The following is an 18,699-nucleotide window of genomic DNA, read 5'->3' as shown; positions in this document are numbered from 1 at the left end:
TGATTCTAAGTATGTGCATGGGTCATTCAGGTCAGAGCACAAAGGATACGAATGTAAAACTGATAAAAAAATGACAAAATTGAGGAAAAGGATGTTAAAGGAGGAAGGTAAGAGAGAAGTGGGACTGTTCCAGTTGCCACACTCCCTTGAGTTACCCTGACCCAATAATGAAAGAGTTATAGATACATTCTAAGCATTTAATAACTTGAACGTTTATTTCAGAAGGGGGTGGATGTCTGTGAGCATGTCAGGCAAAGCAGGTGTGCAAGAGAATGTAGAGGTTTGTTCAGGTGAACAGTACAGACATGTGTGTTAAGAATCTGAATGCCATTTCTATCAAGTTGTTTGGTAACGTATACAGTTTTATTCAAACCTTATAAAAACAGTCATAATTTAATTGTTATAATGCTAATTCTAAGATGATCTAACAATCTAAACCACTGGTGAACCTCAAAGAGTCACCACACAGGTGCTCCTTTGTTGTTCTGTCTCCTCGAGACCTAATGCACATTGAAAAAAGAGAGTTCCTGGCTTTATTAGTTCCAGAAATGAGCTTTACTTCCTGTATCTATCTTCCGTTATCATTTCCGAGTCTTCTGTCGTGTTCTCCTTTGTCCATTTGCCTGCTTAAAACGTATTTGAATAGTAAATGAAAGTGTTTTGTTCGCAAACATTTAGAGGTGCACCTGTGTCGACCATACTCCTTCAAACCAGGTTAATGTATTCCTGGAAAAGATCACTGCTGCTTGTGTCACGATTTTCCGTCATCCTCACCATTGGCTCGTGAATATGTGCTATTTACGATATCTCTGGTTAAAGGGCAGAGTTCCACCGTATCCATGAGGTCACCACCATTATCAAGCTTTATCAAGCCATAACCATTCTTATGGAGAGCACTGTATAGATGGACATTAACACTCCCCACTTCTCTTTAATAACAAGCACATCGAACATTGTACAAAATGTACAAACCAGTGTATTATACTATGTAGCAGTTTTTTAAATGAAGTGGTGACTGCATAAAGAGAAATGTGTTCATGGCACATGCATAGAACTCCGTAGATATGGCACTCAGTTTGATGTAACGTGTCTGGATTACATAACCAAAGTTGCCCACTAGCAATTTCCATCAGTGTCTGTCTGTCTAATAGAAAAATATCAGCTGGAGTAGAAACTGAGAGACGGATTGAGAAATAGACAGGCAACAGTCGATAACCAGATGAATGTTTCTTTTGGGTTAGGGGGTTTCCTTTTTCCTCCCTACTGAGTTCCTGTCATTACTCACAGACGGCTGTTTGCCCTGGCACCGCGGGGACATTGCAGGGAAAATGGCACATACCCCACCCACGGTCAGTTGTTTGGCCAGCCTCGCCAACACTCAGTGGAGATTGATTTTAGCTTGTTAGTTTCAACAGGCCAGACAGGGAAGTTTCAGCCAATAAAACCCTCCACTATGTGTTGAGACATTAAACAGTGTATACTTCTGAGGTTAAGCTGTTAAACATCAGATGGTGTGTTGATTAATAGGAAACGTTTTCAGTGAGGAAGAAATAACACCATGTTCAACTCAGCTCATACTATGGATTACAAACAGATCATTACATATACATTACGTTAATAGTACATACTGTATAGAACAAACACATACAGTATATACTGTAAAAACCCTTTACACATATTGTAATGAATCTATAGGCTCTAAAAAGGGGTAGCAAAGAAGAAAAAAGCTGTGAGATAAGGCAGCAGAAATGAAGGACAGAAATGAAACAGTAAAGGAGAAGAAGCGTGTATATCTGACAAGAAGCACAGGAGAAGTGAAACAACGGATCCCATACCCACGCAATAGTTATTCACACATACTTTAATACGTTCTGTAACCACTTTAGTTGTACTGAAGTTGATAAACGTTTTTTTACACACACACAATGCTTGATGGGTGGTAATCCTACAGTGGTTTGGAATGATACTAAATATAGAAACACTGAAAGTCTGAGCATTATACACTACTGACTGAGACCTAGATTGAAGGGGTGGGGCAGTTTGTGAGTCAGCATCAAGTGACTTCTGCTTCTTGTCTACAGTGTGTGTGCATAATAAATGTTTTACCTCATGCCCATTGCTAGTAAAGGTGTGGGGTGGGTCTGACTGGAGTTTCCAAGGGTTTCCATGAGGAAACTCATCATATTTATTTTTACGTTATGTTACCTGTGCCTTTACCTGTACTGGAAGCGTCTGTCACTAACACGATTTCCTTGGCCATAAATCTCTTTCTGATTCTGAAATGAGAAAACATGCTGAACTACCAGCAATGGGAACTCATAAACCAGACTAAATAAAACACGTTTCCATTACACACCATTACACAAGAGATTGCGCAGATTCATCAAACCTGAGATCTACTTCTTATTCATGACAGACAGAAGAAAGATACAGACAGACAGACAGACAGACAGACAGACAGACAGACAGACAGACAGACAGACAGACAGACAGACAGACAGACAGACAGACAGACAGACAGACAGACAGACAGACAGACAGACAGACAGACAGACAGACAGACAGACAGACAGAGTATCTCTCTCTTTCTCTCTCTATACCTGCGCGACCTCACTCCTAAAGTATTCTTTTACACACACACACGCACGCGCACGCACGCACGCACGCACAGTGAGCGGGTAAATACTTCCTCAAACACGCCGCGCTCTTCAGTTTACTCTCAACTTACAGAGCAGCGCGAAGAATAGAGATTCTTTACTGAAACTACTCGGGTCTTTGAAGTTGGTAAGTTTATTGCTCACAACCTTTGACTTTCAGCTCGTTTGGTTGGTGAACGTCAGTCCGGGAGATGACAGAAATGTACAACGTCGTCCACGTTGTCCGCCAGCGACCAATAGATTTCGTTGCATTTTCGGCGTTTCGGTCACCGAGACGACATTTCCAGGCACTCCATTTCTAGTTTCGTGCAAAACAAACGCAGACGTAAAGTTATTAGGGATTACAGACGCTTTATGAGACAGGAAGTACTAAACGTTTGTCCGAGTGTGAAAGTTGAGGAGATAAAGAAACGCGACAAATTGTCTTTATGGGACTTGGTTATGCGGAAGCAGCAGCGGTCTGCACTTTTCGACAGTGTGTCGTATGTGTTGCCATGAAGTTATGTAAGCACATACAGTAAGTTATTAGAAAAGTCTGGACTGCGCTGCTGCTAGACTTTCAGACTGTTGTAAAAGGCAGTTCTTCTGCATTTTTCTTTTTCTAATCTGTTTATATTTAGTAACGCATAATGGTGGCTAGGGGTTCAGTCTTGTTTTTCAAGTTCGTTGAGATAAAGAGAACTTTCGTTGAGATAAAGAGAAAAGATTAATTCTTAAAATGACACGTGAAAATGCGGGATATAAAGCATATTTGCGCTACGGCAGTGTCATAATCGCGGTTTCCATAGTTACCGACTTTGGCATGAGAGTTTGTCAAGGCTGCCGATGGCTAAACGCCTTTTGCTTTCTTATTAGGTTTCTTTTACCCTTTCTAAAGGCACATTGTAAAATCTGTGTGGTTTACCAGTATTTTATCTAGACATTTCAGTTGGAGGAAATGCTAACAGTATTACACAATCCAAATTTGTTAAATAGTTTTTTTTCTGGGTGCTACCCATAAACGCAGGGCTCAGCATAGAAAGATCACATTCTGAAAGTCTAGTGTGGCAGCGGCATTAAACTGGAAAAAAATCTTGAAATTCTTATTTCATTATTGTCAAATTTGGCAGATACATTTAATATTTCGGCTGATGTGGTCGATGCATTGTGCCTCCATACAGTATGTACGCATACGTTCGCATGAAGTTCTTTAACTTTTTTGTCTCGTTTCATATTACAATTTCAATGTTGCCCTTTCACATAGTTCTTTATGTTTGTCTCTTGCGTTAATACCTTTTTTGTATGTCGTCCGAATGTCTAAATCAACGACGTACGTTCGTCCTCTGAATTATTTACTTGCCGTACTGCAGGGGACAAGAAGGCAGCGAGGATGGTGCATCTTTACCCCTTCTGTCAACATCTGTGTTTTCTATGTAACACACACCAGTCTTACAAGCGAACATTATTAGGAGCGTTCAGACCTTTCACCCAGCTGTAGTGCTTCTGGAAAACACAAATACAGTAAATTGTTCAGTCTCTCCACTGTATTGTTTTGCATGTCTTTACTTATTTTTGCATTGCTTTTAAACACATCACAAAAGGTTGTTCGCGTACTTATATGGTAGTGAGCATACAGGGCGCTCTCTGTTTGTCTTGGATTAATGAAGCTTTTGTGAAGTGTGCGCAAGGCAGAATTGGACACCACTCTCATTGTACAGAGCTACAGAGGCAAGCTCAGCTTCATCTTTTGATAGATACGACAACACACACACACACACACACACACACACACACACATGTGTGTCTAGTATTCTTGTCCTACATACTTGAACTTTAGTGAGTGGATTTGAGTCCTGATATTGCATAAACACACATTGGACTGGAAACTGGCAGTCACAGGGACCATGTTGTGGGGAGCCCTGTTTCAAAGAGGAATTGGGTTTTCCACAATAACCTAGACTGACCATTGTGTATTTTGTGTGTGTGTGCTATAGACTAGAGAGGGAGAGAGAGAGAGAGAGACAGAAAGAGAGAGATGCATGGGGTCTCTTGTTTCTTCTTAGCCTGAGGGAGGATAGGGGAGAGAAATCAATGCCACACTAAAACAAATGTCACATGGCATTCGGCACCCAGATGACCTTGAAGGCCCTCCATCTTCTCTTCCTCATTCTTTCACTCACATCCACACAATCGCTTTGATAAAGCATGTTGTTTTAACCCAAATAGTCCCGTTGCCATTTGTGATTACAAATTATGGTTTGGCTCATTGTGTTGCCCAACCTTTACCTGCAGACGCAGCATTAACTTTGTTTACCTTGAGAATTGCAAATATTCATCTGTATTTGTGAAAGAAACCAGTGCTGCTGGTTTATCATGAAAAGATCTATCCCAAAAAGGAAAATTTTGTCATCATTTACTCAACCTCTTGACATTTCAAACCTGTATGACTTACTTCTGCAGAACACAAAATAAGGTATTTTGAAGAATATTGATAACTGAACAATGGCGGTGCCCATTCACTTGCATTGGTTTTGTGTCCATACAATAGAAGTCAATGGGTAGTTTCGTTGAAATGACAAGAGGATGAGTAGATGATGACCGAGTTTTCTTTTTTGGGTGAAATCAACAATTTTACAATTCATCTACTTTATACATTTTAAAGGGATATTCCACCCAAAAATGAAAATAATGTTCCAGACATTACTTTGTTAGGTTGAACATAAAGAGGGATATTTTGGAATAATGTTAGCAACAAGCAGTTCTGAAGCACCATTGACTCCCTTCAACACATATTTTATGTCTTTGTTGTAACAATCGTATTGGTGCATTATTCTAGACTTTTTTTCAACCTCTTTGAACACCTCTTACAGAGACCACCAAAAATTCCCAGGAATATCCTGTTTCACTCTGAAAAATATCACATTACCTAAGAAAATGTAATTGTTTTATTAGGAATGCTAAACAGCGTTTAGGAAGGTTGGGAGATTGTTTGATTGTGCACATGGTTTTCTTCTTCTCTTCTGTGTGTGTGCAACTGTATACCTATTAGGGCTATGTATTGGAAAGCGCCTCACGATACGATACATAAGCCGATAGATGGGTCACGGTACAATATAATGCTTTATATTATGATATGATACACAATTGCGATATATTGCAATACTGTAAATAAAAAATGTAAAAAGTAGAGCTAGAAATACAACATGCTGTGTGCACCACCTAGGGTTTTCTGTAAGGATAAGTGTAAAATAGTGGCAATCTGGTTTAACCAGACTTACAGGTTTTTTGAAACATGGCTTTCTTTTCGTGACTTGAACATGCTCACATAGTTCAGTCTGCATAGATTCATTCTCTATCACATCAGCAGATATTTTTGTCTGACATAACCTGTTCATTTCTATTGTTCTGTCTAAATGTTATGCTCTTCATCTTTTCATTTGGACTATTATGTCCATTCCCAAGACAAACAACATGCGTGATACAATGAAACAGAGACAGCATGTGAAAAAGGTTTTAACAGTAGAAACTGAAAGCACATTGAATATATCGGTCTCATGCTAATACAGTGTGCTTTTTAAAGACTAAATCTGATGTGTTATCTTTTTTTACTCAACACACTGTTCTCAGAGTAAAAAAATGATGTTTTCTACCCACTGTTAGTCACAACAGGAAGTACTGTAGTTTGCTGGAGTTTTACACACGATTTGGAAAACCATCCAATTGAAGCCACAATACTATATGTCTTTAAGTTTCTGTGGTTGTCAAATTTTAAGTCTAAGGTAAAGCTTACATATGAATGCATTCAAGCACCTCAATAAAGTCTCACCTTCTCTGTATTAAGAGATCAAATGCAGTTAATAATAACTAAGCCAAATGAATAAGCTGGGCTATAGTTTTTTGTTGTTTGTACTGGTGGATTGTGGGAAATGTTCAGGAAACGTGTTTGAAAACAATCATATTTTTTAAATTCTGTTTGATAACAGTGGCACAGAAAATACATGCTCTGCCAGAATTGTCCCTGACGACACTTGAAGTTCATTTGATATTTAGTTAGGCTGTTTGGCAAGGGCTTTTCGACACGATACATATCACGATAGATATGTTACAATACAATATATTAAATATATCTCGATACGATACATAATTGCAATATTTTTCAAAAGAAAAAACATCTTGCTGTGGACCACCTGCGATATTTTTTAACATCCCACCAATCGAATCCATCACATATCAGTGATAGTTTCAATTAAAACTAATACAATTTCCATTACAACCAATACAATTTTCTAATGTTTTTTGGCCAGAGTTCTACAGTTTTTTCAGCAAGGTTGTTTTTGCTGTTCATCAGTTTAATAGGGCAGTTAGATTGTTATTTTGTACACAGCCCTAATATTTATTTTATTTGTCATTTTAACACATTCACTGTTTAAAAAAGTTTTAAAATAATTTGTTTAATGAGGCCAAATTCAGGAGTAAATTAACTAGACCGTGAATATATTCAATATATGAATATGTTTGTTTTACTGCCATATCTTAATTCCTATACATCATTTCCTACTGTATACATTCAAATGGCAACATTCTTTTGCACATTTTTGTGATGTCACAGGCATCTTTCATTCAGATCTCGGAGTTACGTGACTTTAATTAGATTTTGCCATTTTTCTTTCTGGAAAAATTCAGTGCAGGTTAAAGATGAACCCAAAACATCCAACCACATACATAAGAAGTTTATAAATGATGTTTAATCAAAAGTATTAGGGAGGAGCATATATTCCTGTCAATCAATTGAAAGGGGAACATAAACAACAGCTCACCTCCCTCCTGTTCCATTTCTAGTAAACCACCAACACCCCAGCTGCACCCTTTTTCTATTAATTTCATAGCTTAGTCTTAATCGACTCCCAGGTGCATTCTGAGCCCGAATCTGTGATGTTTGTGAGAAACAAAAAAGCAAAAATGTGTAATTGTAAATGGACAGATATGATTGTTCATAATATCATGCATGCTATTTGTTCAATCCCTGGGAACACACTATATATAGCTATGAATGCTGTGTAAGTCACTTTGGATAGAAGCATCATCAATGTAAAACTGTCGCTATCGAAAAGCCTGCCATCCTTAAACTAGAGTGCACCGGAGGTTCTAATAATACATTCCTTCATGTTTTGCACCTCAAACAGCTTAAGAAAGTAGCATAAAGACATTTCAACACATGTACGCACACACACATTCCAAAGGGATATGTGTTAATTAAGCATCAACCGGTCCGGCTGTGAGGGAGGTGACCTCTCTTGGCAGATTAATGGAGCTTTGAGAGAAACCAAGCTGAAACACACACAACTGTTGAGACTGGCACACTCCGTCATTTGATAGTGATATTTTTGCTATTAATGCTGTGTTTTCTGCAGACGTTCGAGTTGTAGATGAGAGGAAGAGGTGTGCATTAGTGTCAATGAAGAATATGAATGGATCTCGTTGTATGAGTTTGCCTTTTGTAGCAAGCACTGTCAGCTTCCAGTATTTTGTTGATGTTTCTGCTCAATGCTTTCTTTTTTCCCTCCCCCATCCCTCCCTTTTTACTTTTTCCTCTTTTTCGCTCCATCCCCTCCCTTACTGCATGGGCTCATTTTTTCCACTCTCTCCAGGGACATATTTTTAAAGTCATATGCCTTTGACTGTAAGAGGTTTATGTTTGACTAAGTAAGTGTTTCATTAGCTGATATTCATGCATTTTTGAAGTGATTTTGAGTGTGCATGTACTGGTGGTAGGGGGTCTGTACCTGCCTGTTCTTTCTTATTCTTTCTTCCAGCATTATAGATTATAATGTACATGTTTATATGTGATGCTCATGATGTAATTTCTATAGATGTGTATGGATTGAACAGTTGTCATGGCATATTTGTGCAATATTAGCTTGACAAAACACTAAACGTTCAAGATTATCAGAAAATCTTCTAGGTAGGTTGTAAACTTTTTTAAATTCATGGAAAAAGACCAAAATTTGGTAGAAAGTAAAGCAAACATTTATTAATTAAAATAAGTTCTGTCATGTAGTAGTAATACTTTTTAAGCCATTTTCTAGGCTTTTTTCTTTGCTCTTTGTGTAATTTTTGCCTCCTTGAATTTGTTTCAAAGCTCAGTTTACATACCAAGTATGCAGCATGAATACAAGCTTTTAAAATATATTTTTTAATAATACATTTAAATAAAAAGCAAATATGTCAGTTTTCCAAAGTTCCAACTTAACCGCTGGACAGGACTGTATATGCATATCACATCATGGGCATCATCATGTTGAATATAATCTTCATTTTCTTCACCTTGAAGAATATGAGTGGGAACTTTTAAAGCTGGTTCCGATTACCTCCATTTATTTTGATTTAATATGTAAAATATAGTAATTTGTGGACCAAAGTCCTTAGCACGGAGCTGTATCATTGTAACTAATACTATGGGTAACAAAAACTAGCTCAGCAACATCCATTTTCAGGACAATTTAGGACACGCACTTTATAGAGTTTGGTGTCTCAAGGTGTCTGCATAACTATACTCCTTTATGTATTGACTGATAGTAGAAGACTTTACGAGACTTATGCACTTTGAATTTCAATTGTATTGCTGTCATATAAAGATTAATAGATAACTAATCTGTGGTTTCAATGTTTCTGTGGCCTAATTCTGTGGTGCTGCAGATCGGCATCAGATATATCTCGATTAGTCTCTGACGGTTCCACTTCAACTGCTATACATTTCACCTCAAACAGACATAAAGAGTACAACCAGACATAAAGCATCAATAATCATGAATACAAATACAATTTTGAGTGTTAAGTAGAATGAGTCAAATTAAAATTCTCTAGTGTCTCTGTGAAAGAGCTTGTGGTTAGTGAGATGGCACCATGCTTTATATCTCGGATGGTGAAAAGATATTTTGCTAGCTGACTGTTCACTTTCTGTTCAGGGCCTATTAACATTTCATTTCAGATTTACTTGGATTATTTTATTTGATATATTCTGATTTAGTTTTGTTAAGCAGTGCCGGTGTGAAACGGATCTTGGTTGGGTGGGATTATGAGTTTCAATTGCCAGCTGACAGAGGGGCTGGATTTAGGCCTCCGCTCTTGAGCTTTAAGGGCTTTGAGTGTAAACACTGGCATTTTGTTAAATAAATACCACGAAGTCCGTCTCTGCATTGGCTTTCCTTTAATGGAAAACAACATGTCTATATGCAGCTTCTTCACAGTTTTTCCCTTTATGGACAGCACATTCACTGCTGTTCACTGCTTGTTGAATGCTGTGGTCGCATAAATTCCCATGTCACAAGATTTACAGTTTGTCTGTTTTCCTTAATTTCATTTTCTGTCGTGTTTGTGTGTGTCTGTGTACGGTGTGTTTCTGAATTCTTAATCTGTGTGATTACATTTTGAAACCAAATAAATGCCCCAGAACCCGTTCAAAGCTGAGCCATTGTGTGTGCGGTAATACCGCCTGGAATCTGGTCCTGCTTGAATGGCTCCATTTGGAAAATGATTTTATTTTCTGCATATGGAATATAAGTGTTGTGATTTAGTTAATTAGTTTACATTCTGCACTTTGCTTACTAAGAAAACGAAACTATCTGGTCGGCCACAGCAGGCGTGATGTTAGTGGAGCCATCCAAAAGCAGATACTGTTAAGCAAGATGTTGCAAGATTGTGCTTTTTCACAATAGGAAGTTGAAGCAATCGTGTTACAACTTCTTAAAACTAATCTTGAGGGCTTTAAGGAGAGTTTCTTATTGATGATGTTAATATTTGTTTTAAATTGAATTTAACCCTCATTTTTGTACCCCTATTTGAACAATTTCTCCTTCTGTTTGTAGGTAAGTGTGTGTAAGCAGGTGATTTCTCACCATGGCTCCGTTCCTGCGGATCGCCATCAACGAATTGAACCTGGGAGATCTTCCCCCGATGACAGATCCGCCATTCTGTGCAATCAAGATGAAGGAATCATTGAGCACAGGTCAGTTGGGGTTTTTGAAACTGAATAACAAACAATGCACGCTAAAATACACTTCTGAGCATCAATGTAAACATATACAGCTCTCTTTTAAAGCCTAGTGAGCCTAGTGACTTCTAAGGCATCATCCTTACTCTCATGGAAACTTGTGCGCGGCTGATTTGTAATGCTTTACATGGGGAAGAGTTCAGTGCAAAACAAAAATAGATTTAACTTGCACAGTTCCTTAAAAAGCTGCCTACCTAGGAAGCTAACAGGCACTTACATGTTTCCACTCCCCCTCCACACAGAACGAGGGAAGACACTGATCCAGAGGAAGCCCACCATGTACCCTGGGTGGAAATCCTCATTTGACGCACACATCTATGAGGGGCGTGTAATACAGGTGTTGCTGATGAAATCGCCAGAAGAGACTCTGTCAGAGGCCACGGTCGGGGTCTCCGTCATCGCTGAGCGCTGCAAAAAAGGTAACGGCCATACTGAGTTTTGGGTGGACCTGCAGCCCACCGGGAAGGTGATGATGTCTGTACAGTTCTTACTCGAGGATAATGAACAAGGTTGGTATGCAGTGAACACACACTAAACACTGTCTATCAGATATAACGCTGGTTACAATTTCATAAACACTTCACGGGAACTTCATAGGCAGGGTGTACATTTATTTATTTTATTAGTCACTTTTCACGGTACAATAAAGTTATCTGCAGAATAAATATTTAAAAAATCTAATAATATTTTGAATTATTATCCTTCCACTTTACGGTCATCATTGTGCAAGTAAATCCCATTATAACTGACTTCAGTTTGGACGTTGTTCTGTTTTATTTGATTGAGCTTCATTAAATGTGTTCAAATAATTATTAACTTACTCTATTTTATTTTCTTAACTTCACAGACAAGGCTTCAGTGACAGGGAAAGAGGAAGATGGTCTTCTTACTCTGAACAGAAGGAGAGGAGCTATCAAACAAGCCAAGGTTCATATTATAAAGAATCACGAATTCACAGCCACCTTCTTCAAACAGCCCACCTTCTGCTCGGTGTGTAGGGAATTTGTGTGGTAAGTAAAGAAATAAATGAAGGAAAGAAAGAAAAACAAATACAAATACAAATACGGAACCTTTAATGCCCTTGAATTATTCCAGCTTTGATATATTTATGTATGTTTATGGTTAGTAATATAACAAATTACACAATTTGAAGTCTTATGTCTAACATGTCTTATGGGACACGTTATGTTCCAAAATGTAATACTTTTTTGAAATAAAATAAGTTTGCTTTAGGAAAGGTAACACAGTGCTTTTATGTTTAGTGCATTGATTTAAGTAATAAATGGGTAGCGGTTTAATGGTTCTAGAAATCATTCAGTACCTACTGAAATTACCCAGAAATTGAAGAGATTATAATCCAGCTCTGTTGTGCCCTTGAACAATGTAACTCTCGTTCAGAATGACTCGCCGTCTTTAACAGGTTAGTCCAGTGAGACAAGATTCAGCGAGATCATATAACCTTTCATGAAAAGTGTCTGATAGTACTCCATTAACATGAGATGCAACTTGAAATAATGATTCGTCAAAAATGAATCCACTAGACATCAGAAAAAGAACCATCTTTTTAGGGATCTGAATATAATCTTGGTGTGTGTGTTTGTATAGTATAGTATAAGATAGCATCTGTGTTTGCGTGCACGAGCGCACTCGAATTTTCCTCTGATATTTCAGCTGTCTCAGCAAAGTCCCTTGGGCTGTCTCCTTCCTGTACAGTGTGAGACATTACTGCATGCTATAGCGCATTGTTCACACTGTGTGTATAAGTGTGTGAGAAAGAGGGAAACAGATAGAGGGTTAGAAAGAGTCTGTTTTTTTCTTCCCGATAAGAGTTTTCCATTTGTGTACTAACACTCGTGTATTACCTGCTGAGTAGAAATGTCAATACTCCAACACACTTTATTTTTGCCTTCCAGGGGTCTCAACAAGCAGGGCTACAAGTGTAGGCGTAAGTGTCTTTACAGCACTTTAGTCTGTTGTAGACGTTCCTTTTGTGTTTATTAGTAAGAACACACAATATACATGTATAGAACATTTACAAGAATATAAATTAAATATTATATATGAATACACTACCGTTCAAAAGTTTTGGATCACTTATGCGTTCCTTATTAATGTTTTTCTTGCTTTCAAGGTGATTTTCCCTTAGATGCTTTTTAAGCAGGTTTGAAAGAAGTCCCATCTATGCTGGGCTTTTATTGGCATTTCTACATTATTTGGACCAACTGATCCATTTCAAAAACTTTTATTAAAAACAATTTTAGTTTTCTAATGAAAGAAGTCATTGTTTTCAAACTTATATTTTTTGTCAAAGATGTAAGCAAATGCCTTTAGATCAAATAATCTTTTACGATCCCAAAACACACTGCAGTCCAGTGATTCTTAACTTTTGAACAGTTGTATATATATATATGAACATTTTTTCATGTCATGTATTTTTGTCTTTTCCTTTATCCAAATATTGAAAAAAATAAGGGCTATTACAAACTATTAACAAAATACTTTGATATAATTTTTCCAAGAATGCAATGTGGTTATTCACAAGAAGTGCATTGATAAGATCATTGGGAGGTGTACTGGAACAGCGGAAAACAGCCGAGAGACAATGGTAAGCATCAGTGTCTGTACAAATCTGTGATCCACAACCCCAAATGTGGATCCTTGTGTGAACCTTTACACTTTTGAGACAGCTAGATTGGTCAACCGAGCAATTTGACAGTGATCATTAGAATCCCCAACACATGAAAGCAGAGCACTGACCTCTCAAATACATAAAGTATGTGTGATGGTTATAAAAATTCATTTACATGCCGTTTTAGTTCTTCTAAACAATAGATAACTCACTTAAAAAATAGTTGTCTAATGCTGCAATAAAGATCATAATTTGTTTGTCAGCAGTCTCTGATTGTAGTGATTGTATCATTCGGATTTCATCTGTATAAGCAGAGATGGTTATTTTGTGCATCCACAGTTTCAGAAGGAGCGGTTTAAGATTGACATGCCACATCGCTTCAAGACACATAACTACATGAGCCCAACCTTCTGCGATCACTGTGGGAGTCTGCTTTGGGGAATGGTCAAACAAGGCCTCAAGTGTGAAGGTTATTATGATCCAATGCATTTTTTGAAAGTGGAAATTATTGTTTTTTATATTTGTTATGTGTATGTAATACAACTGGTTATCTGTGTTCAGAATGTAGTATGAACGTCCATCATAAATGCCAGACCAAAGTTGGCAACCTCTGTGGAATCAACCAGAAACTCCTGGCGGAGGCTTTGAATCAAGTCAGCATAGTAAGTGATTTGACTAGCTGCCCTAGAACACTTTACTGGTGTTTAAAAGGGACAGTTTATCCAAGAATGAAAATTCTGTCATCATTTACTCACCCTCTTGTCATTTCAAACAAAAGAAGATAGTTTGAAGAAGGTTGGTAACCGACCAGCGCCGCCACCCATTCACTTCTATTGTATGGACACAAAGTCAATGGGGACCAACGGTTTTCTGTTACCAACATTCTTCAAAATATCTTCTTTGGTGTTCTAGAGAAGTTAGAAAGTCATACAGGTTTGATATGATAAGAGGGTGAGTAATTGATGACAGAATTTTATTTTTGTGTGAACTATCACTTTAAGACAACCATAAGAACACTTGCATTATAAAAGCAAGTATTGTTATATGGTTATGTTTGGCATTCTGCATTATGTTCCTCAACTAAATGTAACTAGACAAAATATGTCCTTGTTCCTTTGTTCTATACAGAAATCTTCCACAAAGCGTCCAGATCCTTCTTTGTCAGAAATCGGAATTTATCAAGCCATAGACAAAAACATGCCAGTGGACCCTAGTGGTAAATTATCATTACTGCATCTTCCCTGTTAGATTATTCCTACCCTTGGTTTGATTTTTGAATACACCAAATTTAAATAAAAAGCGTATAATATAACATATGAAAAAATATATCTGTTTGTGTTAGCGGAGGGTACCCAGTATGGGAAACTATGGGATGACACGACCCCTGCCCCTACCAACATTACACACCAAACCCGGGTTACCATGAAAGACTTTGTATTCCACAAGGTACTGGGCAAAGGCAGCTTTGGAAAGGTAAGTTAACACATCACACGTTTTCATATGTATTTTGACTCCTTGTCCTTAAACAGCTTTTATATTCTGTTAGGTGATGCTTGCAGAGCTGAAGGGAAAGGGGGAATATTTTGCAATAAAAGCCCTGAAGAAGGATGTGGTGCTGATGGATGATGATGTGGAATGCACTTTGGTGGAGAAACGAGTGTTAGCATTAGCCTGGGAAAACCCTTTCCTCACACACCTGTACTGCACTTTCCAATCAAAGGTCAGTCTTTATCCATTCAGTACAACAAGGCTATACAGTGAGCAATAATCGGTTAAATACAAAATTATATTTGTTACTTGTGTATCATCCAGGTAAAAGGTGGCATTTATTATTATTTTAGTTCTTGATATTTTTAGCATATTACACACAATTTGGAGTGTAACTCTGTCACATAGCCCTCTCATTAACTATATTGAAACATGTTTATAATTATATGTGTGATATGGTATGTGCCACCACAGAATTTAAGATACTTGTCAAATTAATAAAATCAGCAAATACTTTGCTAAGCAATTCCCATCACAGAGCTTTGTTATCATTACTCATTACTCAATTCATCATGCCAAGACTGAGATTTAATCAACTTGTCCGCCTGTTTGACTGACATGGGTTTGACGTGGAAGACTGTAAAATATGACATCATGAAATTCCCCTAAAAAAAGCTAGAATAACCAATTCTGCAGAATGTGTGGAAAAACAAGCATAAGAATACTTTTCTTTTCTGACTGGGAATGTACAGAGATCTCAAACTGTTCAGAAGGGGAAGCTACATTAAATGCTCAGTTTTATGTAAAAAAAAAAGATTTGAAATTATTTGATTTATTATTATGAGTAGATGTTGTTACCAGTAAACCATCACTCATTAATTATGTTGATGTGTGTTTTCAACAGGAGCACTTGTTTTTTGTGATGGAGTATCTGAATGGAGGAGATCTGATGTTCCACATTCAGGAAAAGGGACGGTTTGATTTATACAGAGCCACGTGAGTGACATGCACTCTAAAATATTTACTCCTAAGAGTTACACAGCTTTTATAATAACTGCGACAATAATCAAGAAAGCTTAAACATTAACCAGATTTTATGTCCATTAAGCAATATTCTGGGTTTACCCTTAAATAAAAATGATGTCATCGCCTTCTCTTCATTTTAAACCTGTACTTCTGTGGAACACAAAAGAAGACATTTTGAAGAATGTTGGTAACAGAAAATCGTTGGTCCCCATTGACTTCGTGTCCATACAATAGAAGTCAATGGTTTTTGGGTAGCAACATTCTTCAAAATATCTTCTTTTATATATCTTCAGACAGGTTTGAAATTAAAAGAGGGTGAGTGAATGATGACAGACATTTTATTTATTTATTTAAGCAGCAATTATGACAAAACAAGCAAAAAAAAGGTTTCTATTAATAGCCTATTATATTTTTAGACAGGTTGTTTGTATTTGCATTTATGAAAAAGATTACTGAATGCAATGATGCTGTGTCCTGCCGTTATATCAGATGTGTTTTCTGTCCCAGATTCTATGCTGCTGAAATCATCTGTGGACTTCAGTTCCTCCACTCTCAAGGCATTATATACAGGTAACATTCTTCAGATGACCTGGAATTGGTCTAGTGTAAAAAAGCTACTCAAGTATTTACTTAATGTTGTCTGTCTCCTAATCAGAGATCTGAAGTTGGACAATGTGATGCTGGACAAGGATGGACATATTAAGATTGCAGACTTTGGAATGTGCAAAGAAAACATGGTGGGAGAAAACAAAGCAACCACGTTTTGTGGAACACCGGACTACATCGCTCCTGAGATCTTGCTGGGACATAAGTACACTTTCTCTGTGGACTGGTGGTCGTTTGGCGTTCTGCTCTTTGAAATGCTGATTGGTCAATCGCCATTCCAGGGAGACGATGAGGACGAGCTGTTCGAGTCCATACGCATGGACGCACCGCACTACCCGCGCTGGATTACAAAGGAGTCCAAGGACCTGTTGGACAAGGTGAGTCTGAATGGCTTCAGTTGTTGGCCACCCTTGCTTTTGTTTTACTTCTAAATTAAAATCTGTTCAAATCTGTTCCAGTTATTTGAGCGGGACCCAACTCGAAGGCTTGGTGTTGTTGGAAATGTCCGTGTACATTCCTTTTTCAAGACAATCAACTGGTCTGCACTGGAGAAGCGAGAAGTGAATCCTCCGTTCAAGCCAAAAGTGGTAGGAATCTAAACCACGTGTAAAAAACTAAATAAAAATGTATAACATGAGCCCAAGACACTTTCTGCTCTGCTAATTGTTTCTCTTATTGCAGAAATCACCCAACGACTGTAGCAACTTTGACAGAGAGTTCCTCAGTGAGAAGCCCAGACTCTCGCAAGGTGACAAGAACCTGATCGAAACCATGGACCAGAGAGTCTTTGCTGGCTTCTCTTTCATTAACCCCAAAATGGACACCATTCTGGATAAGTGAAAGATTGTAGGCAGAGTTTGGTCAAGCCCTTCAAAGCTACCCACTCAAAACAATAGCAGCATACAAGAGCCAGGAGTTCAACCAGTGTTACATCTGCATACACTTTCTGGACTGTACAAATACATAATGATGTATTTAGGTTTTTATTTAAAAGATCAAGTTTTTAAATCGAAACAACCTAGACGATGTACTGTATTGTTATTGCAATTTCTCTAACATAGATATGTGAACACAGTTCAGTTTTGATGAATAAGATGTCCCTTACTAAATGAAAAAAACATGCACATGAACAGGAAGACAAAATGAACCTAACAAAAAGGGATTATATACATTTAAGCGTTAGGGAATGTATACTGTAGCATTCTTAGGTGTTAAGTCGTTGTGAAATAATGGCCTTCCAAGGAATCTGAGGATCCTTTTTGATGGGGATGTTCTTGTATCTATTTTGTGGATCTTTCAAAGATATCTTTTCTTGCAGATGTACATCTTTTACAGTGTAAGTTTTATTTTTAAGATGCTGATTTTGCCAGCTGGAGCGTGCACAAAAAAGTGTTTTTCCAGTATGGGTCTATTAATGATGGACGTTGAGGACAATGTAGATTCATATAGGTGAATCTAAAACCCTAACAATATGAGAAAATGGCCTTATAGACATTATTATTCATAATAATAATTCATAAATAGGGTTTATTTTACGGTACTGTAGTAGGTAGTTTATTAGTACAGTTTATTGGTGGGTGGAGGTTATACATCACTGACACAAATAAGTATAAATATATACTGTTATTTAATGTTGGTATTTTAAAGAAGTATAAAATTGTATATAACAATATATGTATATTGTCCTGAACCGTTGTTATGGAGGTTACAATGCTCTTTTGTTTACTCGATGTACTCCTCAGAATTCAACACCAATAAAGAGTTTTCATCTTTACTTTGACTTCTGAAAAAATATAGTCAACCTTTGTTACCACAAAAGGTGTAACCTAGAATTAGTCACCATTGTCCAAAAATGAAATCAAATAAATTCAACAACTTATATTTATATAGCGCTTTTTACAATTTTCATTGTTACCAAGAAGCTGTACATGAAAAAATGTAAACTATAAGCAACACATTACATTTATAAAATAGAAAAGGTATCAAGAGCAAAGTGAATAGATACAATTTCATTCACACTAGACACACAAAATATACAGTGCACACACACTCATATGAGGCAGAAAGACACGGGCACACACACACAGTGCACATACATGAAAAATGTATTATGCATACTATAAATCCTATTTGGGATATTAATAATTCACGCAAAATGTTACGATTTTTTTTCAATCATTTTGTCACCAACTTCAGAACCTTGATATCATTTTTCAAAACTATAGACACAAAATGCATAACCGATGATCAAAATGCACATTTGT

The 18,699-nt window shown here is 37.3% G+C and overlaps 1 protein-coding gene across 1 annotated transcript; it reads left to right on the top strand.

Moving 5' to 3' along the window:
- The first annotated feature begins 2,604 nt into the window (after positions 1-2,604).
- prkcdb (protein kinase C, delta b) lies at positions 2,605-18,215 on the top strand. The gene is made up of 16 exons (XM_079482884.1): positions 2,605-2,784; positions 10,502-10,641; positions 10,929-11,195; positions 11,534-11,696; positions 12,600-12,631; positions 13,206-13,291; positions 13,655-13,784; positions 13,877-13,977; positions 14,444-14,531; positions 14,658-14,788; positions 14,862-15,035; positions 15,708-15,799; positions 16,337-16,399; positions 16,485-16,812; positions 16,894-17,022; positions 17,117-18,215. The coding sequence occupies exons 2-16, from the start codon at positions 10,533-10,535 to the stop codon at positions 17,273-17,275; spliced, it is 2,052 nt and encodes a 683-aa protein (XP_079339010.1). The 5' UTR covers positions 2,605-2,784; positions 10,502-10,532; the 3' UTR covers positions 17,276-18,215.
- Positions 18,216-18,699: the final 484 nt, after the last annotated feature.

The sequence above is a fragment of the Barbatula barbatula genome, assembly GCF_947034865.1.
Source record: "Barbatula barbatula genome assembly, chromosome: 20".
Lineage (NCBI taxonomy): Eukaryota > Metazoa > Chordata > Actinopteri > Cypriniformes > Nemacheilidae > Barbatula > Barbatula barbatula.
Note: the sequence above shows the minus strand (reverse complement) of the source record. Positions and strands in the feature narration are given on the sequence as shown.

Bases quoted from the DNA above. Each gene is read 5' to 3' on its own strand.
- prkcdb (XM_079482884.1), top strand. From the start codon at position 10,533: ATGGCTCCGTTCCTGCGGATCGCCATCAACGAATTGAACCTGGGAGAT. The intron at 14,789-14,861 runs GTAAGTTAACAC...ATATTCTGTTAG, and splicing joins GCAAAGGCAGCTTTGGAAAG to GTGATGCTTGCAGAGCTGAA. The intron at 17,023-17,116 runs GTAGGAATCTAA...CTCTTATTGCAG, and splicing joins CTCCGTTCAAGCCAAAAGTG to AAATCACCCAACGACTGTAG.